This window comes from Ochotona curzoniae, unplaced genomic scaffold (assembly GCF_017591425.1).
Source record: "Ochotona curzoniae isolate NIBS_2020 unplaced genomic scaffold, NIBS_Ocur_1.0 scaffold_2587, whole genome shotgun sequence".
NCBI classification, from domain to species: domain Eukaryota; kingdom Metazoa; phylum Chordata; class Mammalia; order Lagomorpha; family Ochotonidae; genus Ochotona; species Ochotona curzoniae.
In genome coordinates, this window is record NW_024467096.1 from 16,653,245 (window position 1) to 16,669,849 (window position 16,605).

The window sequence follows — 16,605 nt, forward strand, 5'->3', positions numbered from 1 at the left end:
ATCTCATCCTTCCAATAGCATCGTTTGGGGATATTAGTACTAGTCCCTGCTCACACATGTGAAGTTCAGCCCTCTTAGCTCAGGCTTACATATACTTTCTACATGTTTTATTTTTCCTTAGCATTCTTCATTGTTGGTTTATGTGCTTATTAATTTCGAGTCTCTACCTGAAATTTAGAACTCTTGTTTCATTCAAATTTCCCCCTTTCACCCTCAGAGTAACGTCCATTTGTTTGAGTGTTCCCTGTGGCCCCTCCCACCTGCTATTTACAATTAAATGGGAGCAATGAGACTTTCATGAGTGGCACCGTTAAAGAAATCACATATCCCATTGTTGAGATTTGTATGTGTGCCACATAACGTTTTCACAATCAAAGTTACTTTTAGCAACTACCCAAAATGTACACAGAAACTTGAACAGCTACGAAAGCAAAGCAATGAACACAAATATGTAAAACCAAGTACAGGTCCATGTGGTTTAATTGTGAAGGTGGCAAGTGGGACACCCACATCCCACATCAGAGTGCCTGGCTTTGTGTCCTTGCTCTGCACCCATTCCCAGCTTCATGCTGATATACACCTTTGGAGGCAATGACCAGTCGTGGCTCAAGTACTTGTGTCCCTGGCAGCCAGAGGGGAGATTCAGACTGAAATCCCAGCTCCTGCCATTGGTCTGGAATAGTCCTCATTGTTGTGGGCATCTGGGGAGCAAATTAGCACATGAACAATCTCCATCTCTCTGTGTGCCTCTGCCTTGCAAATTAGACAACAATCAAAATATGTTTTACATTTAAAAATTAGTGCAAAATATTGAGAAAGAAAACAGAAGCCTGCTAGTGAAGAGTGTGAAAGTTTTGAAGATACCTTGGGAGGCAGAAAATTGAAATCATCAAAATAATGAAATACACAGTAACAGGGACCAGTCCCAGAGGGCACAGAAGATACTGTCTGCAGTATTGGTGTCTTATATAGGCACCAGTTCAAGGCTTTTCCATTTCTGATCCAACTCACTGCTTAACGCCTGGGAAAGCAATGAAGGATGACCCAGGTCTTTGAGCCCCTCGAGTCACGTCAGAAACCCAGGAGAGACTCCTGGTTTCTGTTCTCAGATTGGTTCAGCTTGGGACAGTGCAGCCCAAGGGAAGGGAACCAACGGATGGAGATCTCTGTGCTTGTCTCTCTCTCAAATCTACTTCTCAAATAAAAAATACATGAGAACCTAAAGCTACTTGGACTACAGTCTCTCCCAAACATAGAAAACCAGTTGAGTCAATCCACAAGTCAGTCCCCGGTTGAGACAGAGAGATGTGGTCCTTGACCCACTGTGAAAATGGAGTCCAATATCCCTGCCCCGGAGAGCACCAATGATGTAAGCTTCTAAGTGTGTTTTCCAGTCCCCTAAAGGGCTTTGTTCAAGCCACACTTACAAACTCTGCAATTAAATACAGTGAGACGGGAGGGTGAACAGAGTGGGCATGAGCTCGAAGTGATTTTCTTACCTGTTGGTCCAAACACGGCAATCACTTTCTTGTTGGTCAGCACAGCAACAGCAAACTGCAACACAGCTTTGCTTCTTGCACAAGAATTATAAAGTTCTCCTGATAACCACACCCCTAATATATTGTTTCCATTTGTAATTTGCCTGGTAACTGGCAGCTGGATTAGTCATTCGTGACTCTGCAGTCTTCTATATTATAAATTGTCCTTTAATTCCCTCACTAATACAATATGTATTGAGAACAAGCAATGTCTCAACCAGCTAATCCTCTGCCTGCAGGGCCAGCTTCTTATTATGGTGCCAGTTCTAGTCTTGACTACTTTACTTTACATCCAAACTTATCGTTTTGGAAAGCAGCAGAGAATGGTTCAAGTCCCTGGGTTTTTGCACCAACATATAAGATGCAGAAGAATCTCCTGGCTCCTATTTTAGATTAAGCTCAAATCCAGATGTTACAGCCATTTAGGAAGTGAATCAATGGATGCAAGATATCTTTCCATTCCTCCTTCTCTGTAGATATGCCTTTCAATTAAAAATAAGTTAAAAAGGGAGGGAGGGAGAAACAGAATCTTCCATGCCTTTATTCTCTCATCAAGTGTCCACAATGGCTGAAACTGATCTAAATCTGTTAACTATCTTGTTCACTCACACGAGCGGCAAACACTGAGACTATCAGATGATACCATTTGCTGCTGTTCCAGGTACTAATATTACTAGAATTTGGAGCACATCAATAGTAGGCCGAAGCTAGACTGTGTGCTATTATGTGGGGTGCAAATGTCTCACACCATGATTTAACCCGTAGGCATATGCTGCCCCAGAATGCCGTTCGGTGTGTAAGGGCTCATCCTTTCCCTCTGCCTTCCCCCTGCCAAACCACTTCTGGGTTGTTATTGGGTACAGGGACTTCCAAGCATTGGATTTTTAAATTTCTCTTGGGGCTTTATCAGCACAGTGTTGCTGCACAAAATAGACATCCTGTCACAGCTTCTAGAACATTCCCCTGGGATTTCAGAAGGGAACCTAGAACTCTTATAAGTCCATTGGAAATGGACAAAACCTTTAAGAAAGAGTAGATTTTTATAATTTTACTTAAAAGTCTGAGTTACAGAGGGGGAGTGGCACAGAAAAGGAGAAAGAGAGATCTTCTATCTTCTGTTTCAATCCTCAAATGACCACAATGGATGGAGCTGGGTCTGTCCATAGCTGGGATCTGAAGGCATCTTCTGGGCCTTCCACATGGGTGCAGAGCCCAAGAGCTTGAACCAACCATCTGCTGCTTCCCCAGCTCATTTGCTGGATCTGAGTGGAGCAGCTGGTACTACAGTTGGTGCCCTTTGGACACTGTACGCAGATTAGCCTGGACTTTTGATGCATAAATATTGGGCTGCTCTCAAGGCCCTCTTCAATGGTCTCTCCCATCCTCCCCACATTTAACTACACAAAATCACCCTGTTTATTTTCTTCATCCCCTCTCACACACATAGGCTAGTGTCCACCTTCCTACCTAACATTCCATATCAAGACAAGTTTTCTGTAATCCTATGGTGGTAGCCAGGTTGGAGATCTGTAGTGTGAGGCTTCTTCAAGCTGGCATGAGTTTCCAATGGGTTGTGCATATTCATCTTTTGTATAATGGGTTGTGCATATTCATCTTTTGTATAATGGGTTGTGCATATTCATCTTGTTTGAAGGTGACCTGGGTAAACATTGTCGTGTGTAGTTCAGAGGGCTGTTCCTATGATCTTATGGGATGAGCTGGAAGCCCTGCCTCATCACCATTGGTATGTTGATCCTGAACAGCTTGTATTCCATTAGAGGCAAAATGCATGAGGACTTCAAAGATAGACATGTGGTCCAAAGAGAAGCAGTAAGAGTATGGAGTTTGCTGGATCAAGAAGGGAGTATCAGCCAGGATTACCATGACCAGGTGTTATAATTCCCACCTTATTTAGCCTGGTCATGGAGTTGTTAGTTCTTGGCTAAGAACATTGAATACAGCTTTGTACCGTCTGCCTTGATGATCCCAAAATAGCATTCTTTATGGGCACGGTTAAGACACTCATCAGGCAGCAGTTAGCATACCTGTATTGTGTCTTGCAGGACCACCAGACCCCAGGAGTTGATCTGACCTAGGAGTGTGAAGGAAGCTTTGATCTTGGTGTTGCGTTCAACAAGTTCAGAGGAGCATTTAACACAGAGTTTGGTGGTTGAAATGACCTTACTTTTTTGCTACCCCCACTCCGAGTTCCCCTATATTGTCACTATTGTATAGTTTTTTATAAACAGTCATATGTCCATCATTGCAGGCATGGACAATGGTGGAGAGTCCAGCATCCTATTGTCAAAATATTGTTAACAGTTTCAGGAGAATCAAGATGGCAGAATAGGGTAAGGACATGTTTAAACAGACGGAGAAACATTAGCCAGTGTGAAGCAAAGAGAACACATTCCAGGAAATAGGAAAGGACAGAACAATAGCAGAGGGGTACCTAGAGACTGACAGACACAGGAAAGCAGCAGACACACGGTGTGGTGTTGCAGTGACTGATACCCCAGAGGCATTTAGCGTGTGGCAATCCGAATTACACAGACAGCGAGAACTACACCAGCAACCAGCTGGGAAGGGACTTTCACTGGGAGCTCAGGCAGTGAACACAGAGAAAGAACTGCCCATCCTGCTGCTTTGTTTGATTTGACCAGGAGCAGAGACAGAGGGCAGGTCCCAGATGGGCAGCGCGTGAACAGAGTGGATTTCACAACGCAGTCCGCCTCCTAGAGCCGTATTGGACGTCATTTTGTTTAAGGAGGCAAGGGTTATGGATAGTACTGTGCATGGACTGAGGTGGAAGTGAACTTATTTCTGGCTCAGTGAACTGCAACAACATGGCATCCTACAGGTTCCACCCAAGATAGATCTGGGTAGCCCTCAGACCTGACAGCCAACAGATCAAGAACTGTAGTAGTGGCACATCAGGCACAATTTCTTACGATGTGGCAAAGGCTTTAAGAATGCAGGAACAACAGTGACCTGTGCATGCACTGGGTTGGGAGGAAACACACTGAGCTCAGTGCATTGCAGTAGTCTCACAGGAAAATAATACCGACTATGGCATCATATGGGTCAAAATAGGTCTGGGTGTTCCTTATACCTAATGGCCAACAGGTTCTGGCAAGATCAGCACCATAAACAACTGAACTATATAGGACACCTGGTGTCTCCCTAATCCTGGTGTCTGCTCCAACCAGAAGTGAGAGAAGTGTTGTACAGACAACAGTGCAGCCTCAGCATGGTATCACAGGAGGTGGAGAGTAGTGAGCCAGGAGCTGGGGCTGTGGAGACTATGGTGGAAATCTAACAGAAGAACCCAGACCTGGAACTTGGCTGGAGAGAGTGGTAAAACTGACTGCAAACAAAGAGCTGTGTACCAATGCAATAAGTATTGCTGGTAGATGTTGTGGCCCTGTCCACCCAACACCATATTCTTATGTGCATCAGCGGGTGATACAGCCTCAATCTATTTGGCTTGTTCCCAATCCTTGTACCCATGAATGTGAGAGAGTTCCATGGTCATGCCTAGCTCAGCCCTTCACTAGCTCCAGTTCTTGAGCAAACCAGTGGATGTTGAAGCTCCACAGGGGTAAGCCCACATATCCCCCATAGAATCTGCCTCCAGACCTGGTGCTCTCACATGCTGGTTAGTGTCATGGCCCAGCCTAACATTACCTGTCCCCTGTTCTGACAATCCCTGGGGAGTACTGTGATCTAGTCATACCAGGTAGGCTCCCAGCCTTAACTTTACTGTGTGCCAGTGGGTGGGGTTGTTGGTGGTCAATGCTAACTAGCCCAGCCCAGGTCTCCTGGGTGGCATATACATCAGTGTGACTCAGTATGGTCCTCCAGCTTCCATCCTCAAAACTACTGGGTCTTAGCTCCTTTGCTTACCTGCAAGTACATTGGCCTTGTCAATGGAAACCTTTCAGAATTCACTCACCTGCAACATACTCCCTCAGTGGCCTTATCTCCCACACATCCCCTTCTGCCCTTCACTGAGCAATCCATAGTTCCTGTGCCCAGTAGTGCATAGGTTCCCAAGTCTAGTCTTCTGAATCCCAATCTTCCAGTAGGGTGGTATGCTGGCCTGGAGCTCTGGCCACTTACTCACATCCCAGGCTCCTGGCACATGTGCTGACCTGGGAAATTACTCCCTCTTCCACAAAAATATCTAAGCCCATTCAAAGTTCTCCAAGCAGGATCCACCAGCACACCATGTCTGCATGCTAACCTAGGGCCCTTCCCCACCGCCTCTTCATCCTACCTGGGATGCAGCATGTGAGGGAAATCACCAGGCTCATTCCATCTGCCTAGGAGCTAGCCTCCAGGTCCTCACATACCCCAACTGACCCATTCCCCTTGGTCCTCTGCAGAGCTGCACTCCCACGCTCAACAAGCCCGCCATTCATAGAAGCTTTGCTGCCATAATCAAAATGGTGCCCAATGTGCCACTCAGAATTATAGGGATTTGGGCAGCAAACAGCACTCCCTCTCCCATTGCTTCTGCAGGGTCTCCACTGTTCTGTTTTAGTTCATGATTTGATTTAAAAAAAATCAGTGGAACCTGCGAATCTATGACTTGACTCACCTCCTGAATCCCAGGTGGTCTCCTTTTCTCACAGTTGTGTCTATGGCACTCCTATCACCATTGGGGTATCTGCTGCAGCACCTCAACACTATTACTGCCGCTTCCCCACGTCAATGGATTTACAAGTGTCTCTGCTGATGGCCTGCCCACTTCTATTAGCCAGCATCTCACCCTCTCTGCTTTTCCTTTGCTAACGCTTCTCTGTCAGTTTTAACATGTCCTCACCTGATTCTGATACCTTGCCTCCTCAGGTGATGTACATTGAATAGGAGATTTGTCTTAAAGGTGTATTTGAAGGGTGTGACAGCAAAGATGCACCAAAGTGAGGTCAGTTCACCAAACAAAGAGTCTTATTTAGAGAGGCATAAGTACTCCATAAGTACTGAATGACTGCATTGATGATTGACTGAGTGAATCACAGAACACATTTCCAACCTTTGCAGCAAAACTGAATTTGGAAGATTCCAAAGCTTCATGTCTGTTCATTGAACTCCAAGTAGAAAAAATAATCTCCACATCAATGTTTATTTTTGTAAAGATTCAAATGATAAGTTAACTGAGAAAAAGGAGCTCCCTGGGTCTTGAACTCACTCCCACAGAAGAAAGCTGATGAGTGGGTTCATGTTGTGTTAGGAAGGAGCTCCAGCATCCTCCCAAACCAGAGCCTTGGGAAGTGACTGATCACTGGGCTAGAGAGAGAGACATAGAGGGACAGAGAGCTACAAAAGGTGACATCGGTTTGAGGCTTCCTGTGTCCCCTAACAGATGAACATATCAATGGCTGAAAACTTCTTGAGTCAAATCACTGTCCCAGGTCTCTAGTGCAGCATTTCCTACCACAGGGAGGGCTACAGATTTTACAGATGATGGTATTGTAAGCTTTCTGTTGTGTGGAGATGGAGAGGAACAGTGTAGGAGAGAATGCAGAATGGATGGGGAACCCAGGCGAACAGCGGGTCTTCTAGATGTCCTTGAAGGCCTTCACGCTCTCAGAGACAAACTGTTGGAAGCTTCTGACTTTGGGGTTTAGTCGGTAGGTGAGCTCGACATCGCGTTCTGGGTTCTTCTGCCAGTAACGACACATGTTGGCTATCCCCTTCGCTTGAGGGATGTTCAGCTTCTCGTAAGCTTCTGGAGTGATCTGTTCAGAGCAAACAGCAAGGGAATGTTAGAATCCACATTCAAAACAATTCTGAAAAGATATTCCTTTACTTTGATAATGACACAAGTCCACAGCTGTCACACCTAACTCCAAAATGCAAAGTCCTGTCCTCAGAAGCCGTGGGGCAGCAAACTGACTTCTCCAGTCACATCTGATGTCAATCTGAGCCATATGAAGCTATTTTTGGTCTTCATTGATCTCATTTATAGGAACCAGTCACATCCTTGATGACAGATTCTTGCTCTAGGCGCTGCTGGTGATGTCATGTCATATATGTGGAATCTGTACCTAGTGAGAAACTTTCAGGATTCAAGAAGCAACGTTGCTTCCAGCTTCAGGTGTTTGAGATAAGGTACCCTGGAGTTTCACCTTTTTTTGGTCAAGAGCATCTCTGCATTCCCTCTTGGGGTTGTAGTGTTGAAAACAAAAAGGAGTTAACATGGTTCGTTGCTAATTGCTATAATTTTCACTTTTCTAACTTCTGCTTTGATTGCTTGGCTATTAAACTATGTGAGCCTGTATGGTCTCTCAGGCTTAGCTGTCTACACGACCTTCAGCACAGGTAGTTCTCAGTTCCCAGGAATCAAGGTCTGAGTTTGGTTATCCCACAGGTGGCTTCAAGGTCTAAGGTTGGTTGTCTTGACTACTAGACCAGAGAAGAGCCAGGCACAGGCTGTCTAGCCACAACAAGCTTTTATAAACTGCTCCTATGAAAACCCTCTGAAGGTTCTGTTCAGGGCCTGACTTTGTTAATGGCTGGCGCCTTACATCTCCCTGTAATAAAATTTGTGCTAAGTGTAATGTTCTGTTTTTGTGGTTGGTTGTGGATGCAACAGCATGCCCCTGGCAGCATTCTGGGATGTTGTGCTGTCCTGACACTCCATGCAGTGCACACACCACATACCCCATCTCTGGTCTGCTCCCTCCTCTTCAGCAGAGTGATGCCTCACACATCCTCACTAACCTTCTTGTCTCTGTTGTCTTCAGGCTTCTCTCAGATAGGTCAACGAACACTCCCTAACCTGTCTTGTCACTGTCCATCATATCTACCACTGAATCCCTTCAGACACTAACTACATCACTAACTTTCCCTCAAGTAATCAAAAACTACTTTGTTCTGATCCTATATCATCTCCTTATCCCTCAGCGATATTCTGACCTTAGAAACATGGTCCTAACAAAGGTGTGAGAGTGGAGACAGGTATTCCTACCAGGGCCTAAGACACCTGCATCACACGTGACATGACCTGGATTCAGTTTCTGTCTCTGCCTCCTGGTCCAGCTTCCTGTCAGCGTGGGCCCTGGCCTGAGGGAGCTGTGCTGGCCCATGTACCTGGACTCCCACCGTTGACTCGGGCGACCTTTGAGTTCCAGGCTGGAGTCTGGCTCAGTGCCAACAGTTGGAACAATTGAGGATTGAACCAGGAGATGGGAGCTCCTGCTTTCTCTCCATCTTGCTGTCCCTCCTTCTCTCTCCTTCTTCATCCATCCCTCTTTTTCTCTCTCAACTTCCTTTACTCTCAACGTAGAAAATGAATTTTAATGTGACAGACACAAACAACTTATGTAAAATGATGCTTGTCACATGCCATTTAGAATAGTGAAAAATGAAGAAGCTACATATCGATCAATAGGGGAATGGCAAACTGTGGTACCTAGTCCTTAAGAATATTATACATTTATTAAAATGAATGTATTTTATCTTTTCTATATTGCTTCAGATATTTTATAACAGAAACTTGAAGTGCAATGAATGGTGGTCCATGTTAAGAAAATCAAATGAAATTATTGTTTCTGAAGAAATGTACAAACCAGAAAAAATGTACAATCAATATAAATTAAATTATAGGGTCATATATGAAATGGAACATGTAGTGTTAACATGAAATATTTCTATGTATGTATTTATAGTGGGAAAATCATGGCATCTCTATCCTTGTATGAAATTGAGCAGGGTGGAATTTGTTTTTACCTTTCCTTATTGTCAACACTAAGCATTTGTGCTTTTGGCAGATAACAAGTTAGAAGCTTAGTGAGTTTGTCAATAGAAGGTTCTGTGGGGGAAACATGGAGGATGAGTTTGAGGGACTGTAGGTCACTTTGGTAGCTCTGATAACTCGCATATCTCAGGAAAGCAGGGAATTCCTGGGCTGCACATTTTCAGCACAGAGAACACATGCTGTTGAGTCTCACTGTGAGAGCCATGCTCTGCCAGGGTCAGACACATCCTCTCAGCTAGAGCAGAGTTCCTGATGATGGCCTTGTGTTCTGGCCCTGCCTTCCCTGAGGCAGAAATGGAGGCCCAGGGAGGTGGAGGATCTCAGACTGCGAGTCACAGAGCGCCACATTGTGGCAGGCTGCGTCCTCCCAAATTAGCATAGCAACTAAGCCTTTTCCCATTGGAGAAGGGGAGTGGTATCTTCAAGTCAACTTCCTTCCTAAGACCAGCATGAACCATTCTGTGCACCCTTAAGACAAAAGAATAAAGCTCCATGCTAGGGCTTCAGCCACATCAATCAAGACAGACAGACTTGTGGAATTGGAATCCTCTTCAAGTTTGTTCTAAGAGGCTATGCCCAACCCTGTGTGACCTCAACCAAAATCCTATAAGAACTTATAAGTTGACAAGAATGTTAGCACACAGGCTTCTCTGTGATCCTGTGATGTTTCCTAAGAACTCACCTTTGAATCTCGGATATCTTTCCCCAAACCCTTGGATAAAATCTCAGCATATTGCTGCATTGTTAGTGCTTCTGCACCGAGGTTCATGGCCTTGCCGATGAACTCCTCTGGGGAATTAAAGATGTTAGAGACGATGACTCCAATGTCAGCAACGGAGATGCCAGGCAGTGGTTTATCCCCCATGGGCAGCGCTAGTTTGAAAAAATAAAAAAAAGCGAGTTTAAAACTGTTTACCATGTTACCTCCCCAAGCCTGAAAGTATTCAACCAACTCCGCATAGAGTGGGAGGCAGCCATGGGAATATGAATGTATGTAAGAAGGATTTGCAGAACACCCCATGGCCTCTGGTATTGGCTACAAAGAACAGCCCTTGGCTACAGAACTGCTGAGTGCACAGTAGGGCTTATTTTACATTCTGCTTAACGTGTCCGGCTTCTTACTCAGCATCCTTACCAAGATGTTTCATAGGCGTCTGAACCTCCAGCATTCCATGCATAACTCCTACAACCTTGATAAGCAACTCTCCCTGTAAGCCTCTCCATCTCGGGAACTAGCGGCTCTTTGCAGTTTTTCAAATCAACAATTTTACAGTTAACCTCCAAATGTACTAATACATTTCTCGTGGAATCCTATTCACCTTATGTCTTGAACATGAACACTTCGCACCATGTCACCGCTACCACAAAGGTCTGCACCACAAGCATCCTTGGCTTGGATGAGAACAAAGTCATCTCCCAGTGTTTCCCAGGGCTCAACTGCTACCTAGAGCAACAAGCTTCGTGTCAAAGCAGCGCCACCTCGATGTTCTGATTCTGAACAGGAGACCCAGCACAGGAGGAGAAAACATTCCTTTGTGTTGCCCAAGAAAGTCAAGTAGAACGGCCAGAAGTCCCTAGAGGTCATTTTATCCAGAGTTAACTAAAACTGACTCCTGGCTGACAACTTGCACAAGTCAACGTGTGAATGCCTGAACATGCAACCCTCTGTAGTTTGGGTCTTTATGAAGTTCTCCACTTTTTAAGTGAAACCACCTGTGAGAGGGTACCTGAGTAATCTACTAATCTCCTTAGTGCTTCCCACAGAGCTGAGCCCATAAGAGCCACTTGAATATTGTGTGCATGAAGGGGAAGAGGGAGAGAAGAAGGAAGAAGAGAGTTGGGAGGGAGAGCAGCAGGTGTCTGGTTGACTTTCCTTGCAACCTCCCACTTACCCAAGGTGTAGTAATCTCCATCAGAGGCTTTGGCAGGTTTCAAACCACCATGAAAATTCTCAAAGTAAGATGGCACGCGGACGCTGGTCATGGGGACTCCAATGGACCTGAAGTATTCCTCCATTATTCCTTTGCCATCAAAGTGGGGCACGGTCAATTTTCCCCCGGATAGCTTATGGATGTACTCCAGGCTGCTGAACACCACATGCTTCAGACCAAGGCGCTTGGCCACATCTGCCATCAGCTTCCCCTGGGAGAACAAAGAGAAACCTTTGTGTGAAATCTGCTTTGCATACAAACCATAAGGTCAATAATGGGCCCTGCTTCCTCCCTTTCTCATTATCTGAATCCACATGCAGAGTAGGCATATCTGACTTTAAAATATATCAGGTTATATTCTGAGAGGCCACAAATCCCACCTCCAACATCCCCTACAATGTTTATAATTAAATCGGAGGAATATCTCAGGTCTTGAATTTTGGATGTGTGCCACATAGCGTTATTCTCACAATGAAATGTGCTTTAAGGAATTATCTAACATATACATATTTTGGAACTAGCAGAGTTTTGCTGTGGAAGAGGTTCCAATTTTTGCCCAGACTGAGGGCTTGTCCCATTCAGTTAGCGCAGAGGTACTAGAGATAGTATCAGGAAAGGGTGCTGCGGAATTAATTTTGTTGCTATGATGAAATACCTGAAAGTAGAGAACTTTACAAAGAGGTTTAGTGAGCTCCTACTCCTGGATGCTCTAAAGCCTGCATCTAGTGACACCCTCCTGCTGGCAGGGATCCAGGGTGCAGTCACACATTACCCAGCAACACACTGGGAGCACATGGGGTTCTCTGGGGTCTTTCCTTCTGACAAAGCACCAGGAGCCAACAGAGGCTCCATCCTCATGCCTTCCCTAACCCTCCTCAACTTCCAAAGCCCAGCTACCATCACCAGAGCTAGGCTAAGCTTCCACCATCTTCACATTTCACAATGAGGATGATCTTGAGCACCTGCACACCTAGGGAACACATTCCAGGCACAGCAGGCTCGAAGGGGCAGGAGGACACAAACAGCTGCTCACCTGACGCACTTCCCTCTCTTGGTCGAGATATTCCCAAAAGTTGGTCACCAGGAAGGCTCCATAGACACCTTTTAAAGCTGCCACTAAAGATGCTTCATCATCCAGATCACATTTCACCACCTCAGCACCAAGATCCTTGAGCGCCAGGGCACTGGGTTTAGTCACGTCTCTGGTCAATGCCCTCACTGCAAAATGTTTGGCATCCAAAAGTGCCCTGACCACAGGGCCCCCCTGAGCACCTGCAGGTGAGGGAGGAAAGAAACATAGGGATTATCAGGAGGAATATTTACTAGGGGACTTTGCACAAAGGCCCCTGATTCAGAACAGACCTAGAGTGGCATCTCCTTCAGGAGGTGCTTCCTGGTTCTTTAGGAAGCCCACGGCATTCACACTGGCTTCTTAAAGCCTCTTCAGATGTACTGTAGCTGAATGCTATGTGTTGAGTTCCCTTGTCACACACAGATGTGTTAACTCTGATAACTGATGTTATAAGTTATCTGTTGATGATTTAAAGGCAAAGACTTCATGCAATTATTGTGTCTAAGAGTTGAGTCTCTTACAAAGCATTTAAGTCATGCAATTGGACTAACGAGCCATTACAGGGTGGTTATCATGAGACCATTGGCTTTTTGAGTTCCAGTTTGGCCTGGCTGGCCTCGTTTGGCTTGATGCCTCATGATGTGATTGTGCCTGTGCATTCCCTGTGTGCAGATCTCAGCAGGTGCAAGTTCTAGCACCACCTGATGCTGGTTCTTAATTCCAAACTGAAAATTGAAAGGAATCTCATATGCTCCCAAGAAAAAAGCGTTTTCAAAATTGGTCAATGTTATAGCAGAAATAGCTTCACAATATAATCAAGAATTGTTCTAGAATTAATTGAAAAACATAAAGAAATACAAAGCAGGTGAGAAAATAATGAGGAGGGCAAGGGGTATTCCATTGCATGTAGAAATGATCAAAGAAGACGATAATTTCTGAGCTTTCTGATTGGGGGGGTCACTGAGTGCTTGAGACAGTGAGAAATAAATTAAGCCCTACATCTTAATCTCTTCCAGTTTCAAAACACTGAGGATGACACAGGATGCTAACTCCTGGAGGAGACATGTGGGATGGGGTGTAGATTTGGACTAAGAGTTTAGATTCCATTAGGACATCCATGTCTCACATTGGAGTACCCGATTCAAGGCCCAGCTCTGGCTCCTGACACCAGCTTCTTGCTAGTGAGCACATGCATTCCCCTGAGGCCAAATGTCCTCTTCTCATAGAAACCAGCCTGAATGGATTAGTATCCTCCCTAATGGTGTCATTTAACCTCATCACCTCTTCAAAGACTGTGTCTCCAAAATGATTCCCATGTTGAAGCACTGAGAGCAATGATTTCACCAGAGGAATTTTAGTGGAGGTAGCGCGATCATGACTATTGTAATTATTTCCTTGCACTTCTGCCCTTGCAAAGCAAAGAACTGGGTAAAAACAGAGACTGTTCATACTGTATTTCCCAATCATGGACTCAGACTACTACCTGGCATGGTAGAGGTTCTCAATGCCTCCTGTCAGCTGAATGAATGGATGAGTGAATGAATGGAGTAGAAACACTGAAATCTATGTCCACTTAGCTCTGCGCTTTGGAGATGTGCAGCCCTTTAGGTCTAACATGAGATAAAAACGCAAATAGCAAACACCAGGAGCAAAGAGTAAGAGTCACTGGACTATGAGGTCATCAAGGCCTGCAGGTGCAGTGTAATCTAAGGACACTGCAGGAGAGCACATGCTACAGAACAGATCCTCCTTCGCGTGCATTGCTATGAATACCAAGATGGATTTCTCCCAAGACCGTGACTCATCTACTCCTTAAAAACAAGAAAATCAAATGAAATGTCAACTGTTTGCCATCCTGCAGCGATGTATTTGGTGCACAGAGCCTGAAATTAACACGCATGAACTCTGACTGATGGTCAATAGCCAAAGTTTATTAGTGGCATATCAGACTTTTACAGATCGAGGGTCACATAGGATAAGGGAGGAGGCATTGAGCTTATGTACGAGACCCAGCAATTGTTTCCATACCCTTGTTTGGAACTTTTTTGTTTTGTATATCCCACCAAGTGTTCTCATTCACATGCTACTCAGTTGTTCTCATACAAGCGATATCCAATTAGTCACACAAAAGGTATCCATCCAGTTGTTCTCATACAAATGTTATCCTATCAGTTGTAATCCTGTGCTTGCTGACCTTCTAGGGTCACAATGTCCTTCTACAGTCAACAGTTCTGAAAGTGAAGTAGTGAACACAAATGCATATAACCTAGTACTGGATCAAGTGTTTGGTTTAGTGGTGAATATGCTGAGTGGGATGCCTGCATACCACATCAGAGCGCCTAGGTTTGAGTGTTGCTCTGTATCTGAACACAGCTTCCTGCTCACACACATCCTGGGAGGCAGTGATCAATGGTGGTCCAAGTACTTGGGTTCCTGCCACCCATAAGGGAGACCTGTATGGAATTCCCACCTCTTTTTTAAAAATTATTTTTATGGGAAAATCAGTTATACAGAGAGGAGGAGAGACAGAAAGGAAGATTTTCATCTGCTCATTCACTTCCCAAGTGACTGCAACAGCTGGAGCTGAGCTGATCCAAAGCCAGGAGCCTGGAGATTCTTCCAGGTCTCCCATGTGGGTGCAGGATCCCAAGGCTTTGGGCCATCCTCCACTGCTTTTCCAGGAACAAGCAGGAAGCTGGATGGGAAGTGGCGTGGCCAGGATATGAACCAGCGCCTATGCTGGGTCCCAGCGTGTGCAAGACAAACACTTTGGCCACTAGGCTATTGTGCTGGGTCAGAATTCGTAGCTCTTAATTTCGGTCGGAAGAGCACTGGCTGTTGTAGGTTACTGGGGAATGAACAAACAGGTAGGAAATCTCTCTCTGTTTCTCTGACTTGCAAATTATAAGAGAACTATATATATATGCATATATAGTTAAATCAGTATAGTTAAATATATATTAAATCAATATATAATATATCACACACTAATTAATGTGTTGTATTACTATATTATGTATTGTGTATTGATGTAATATAGTTATTTATTATATTAGACATTATTATATAAAAATCTATCTATCTATATACTTATTTAGCAGATCTAATAGATCTAGGAAGTAAAGGGAAGGCCATAACTGATCAGTGTATAACAGTCCTGAAGATACTTTGGGAAGAAGAAAGTTCAAATTGGAAAAAATAATAGAATACATAATAACAGAGTGAACCGTAGATATTATCTGTAATGCCTTCATCCTTTACTGGCAGTGGTTCGAGTCATGACTTTCCTACATCTGATCCAGGTCACTGCTAAATTTCCTGGGAAAGCAGCAAAAATATTGCCCAAATCCTTGGGTCCCTCTGCTTCTGTAGGAGACCTGGAAGGTGCTCCTGGTTCCTGTGCTTGGACTGGTTCAGCTTGAGCTGTTGCAGCCATTAATGAGTGAACCAGCAGAGGAAATCCTTCCTCTGTCTCACCTTGTCTCTCTGTAAATCTGTCTTTCAAATTAAAAAAAAAATTGAGCACATAAGACTGCTTGGAATACGGTCTTTCCAGAACTTAAGAAAACCAGCTGAATCAATTCATCCCCTGTTAGAGAGAGATGTGGCGTTGACACTGAGATAATTTCTGAGAAATACAGTCAAATCACCCTGCCCCTCACAGCGCCAATGACTCAAGCACTCAGGATGTTTCCTAATCCCCATACAAAGCATTTTCTTCAAGCCATACTCTCAAGCTCTGAGGATAAAAACAGTAAGACAGGAGGAACAGCAGAGTGGGCATGCACTTGAAAAGATTTTCCTACCTGTTGCTCCAAACACAGCAATCACTTTCTTGCTGGCCATGTTTCTGGACCAAGAAGAGCTTTCCTCAGTAGAACAACATCAGCAGCAATACAGCTTTGCTTCTTGCGTGAGAATTATAAAGAGCCTCTGATAGCCACACCCTGGATATTGCCCTTGTGATAAAATTGCCTTGTAGCTGCCAGCTGGAGTAGTCATTGTGACTCTGCAGTTTTCTAAATGATACTTTGTCCTTTCATTGATTCCACATGGTGTCTCAACAGGGTAATCATGAGTCTGCAACACTGGCATCCCAAAGGGGTAACAGTTCTACTCTCTGCTGCTCCACTTCCCATCCTCAGAAATCAGCAGAGGATGCCTCTTGTCCTTAGGCTCCCAACCCACAAGGGAGACCTGGAAGACCCTCCAGGTTCCTGGCTTCAGTTCAGCTCAGTCCAGGCTTAGCCACAATCTGGGGAGTAAATCACCAGATGAAAGATCTCTAACTATCCACTT

The 16,605-nt window shown here is 44.7% G+C and overlaps 1 protein-coding gene across 1 annotated transcript; it reads right to left on the reverse strand.

The window, feature by feature from the left end:
* Positions 1-6,653: 6,653 nt before the first annotated feature.
* LOC121171248 (nmrA-like family domain-containing protein 1) lies at positions 6,654-16,203 on the reverse strand. Its single transcript, XM_041002872.1, has 5 exons — positions 16,113-16,203; positions 12,268-12,506; positions 11,196-11,445; positions 9,986-10,176; positions 6,654-7,282 (listed from the first exon to the last, which is right to left on the reverse strand). Exons 1-5 carry the CDS (start codon positions 16,150-16,152, stop codon positions 7,103-7,105), a joined length of 900 nt encoding a protein of 299 aa, XP_040858806.1. The 5' UTR covers positions 16,153-16,203; the 3' UTR covers positions 6,654-7,102.
* Between the last annotated feature and the right edge of the window lie 402 nt (positions 16,204-16,605).

Excerpts from the sequence above, each read along its gene's own strand:
- LOC121171248 (XM_041002872.1), bottom strand. The coding sequence starts at position 16,152 with ATGGCCAGCAAGAAAGTGATTGCTGTGTTTGGAGCAACAG. Across the intron at positions 12,507-16,112 it reads TGCTGTGTTTGGAGCAACAG|GTGCTCAGGGGGGCCCTGTG; the intron begins GTAGGAAAATCT and ends CCTCACCTGCAG. Across the intron at positions 7,283-9,985 it reads AAGATATCCGAGATTCAAAG|ATCACTCCAGAAGCTTACGA; the intron begins GTGAGTTCTTAG and ends TGCTCTGAACAG.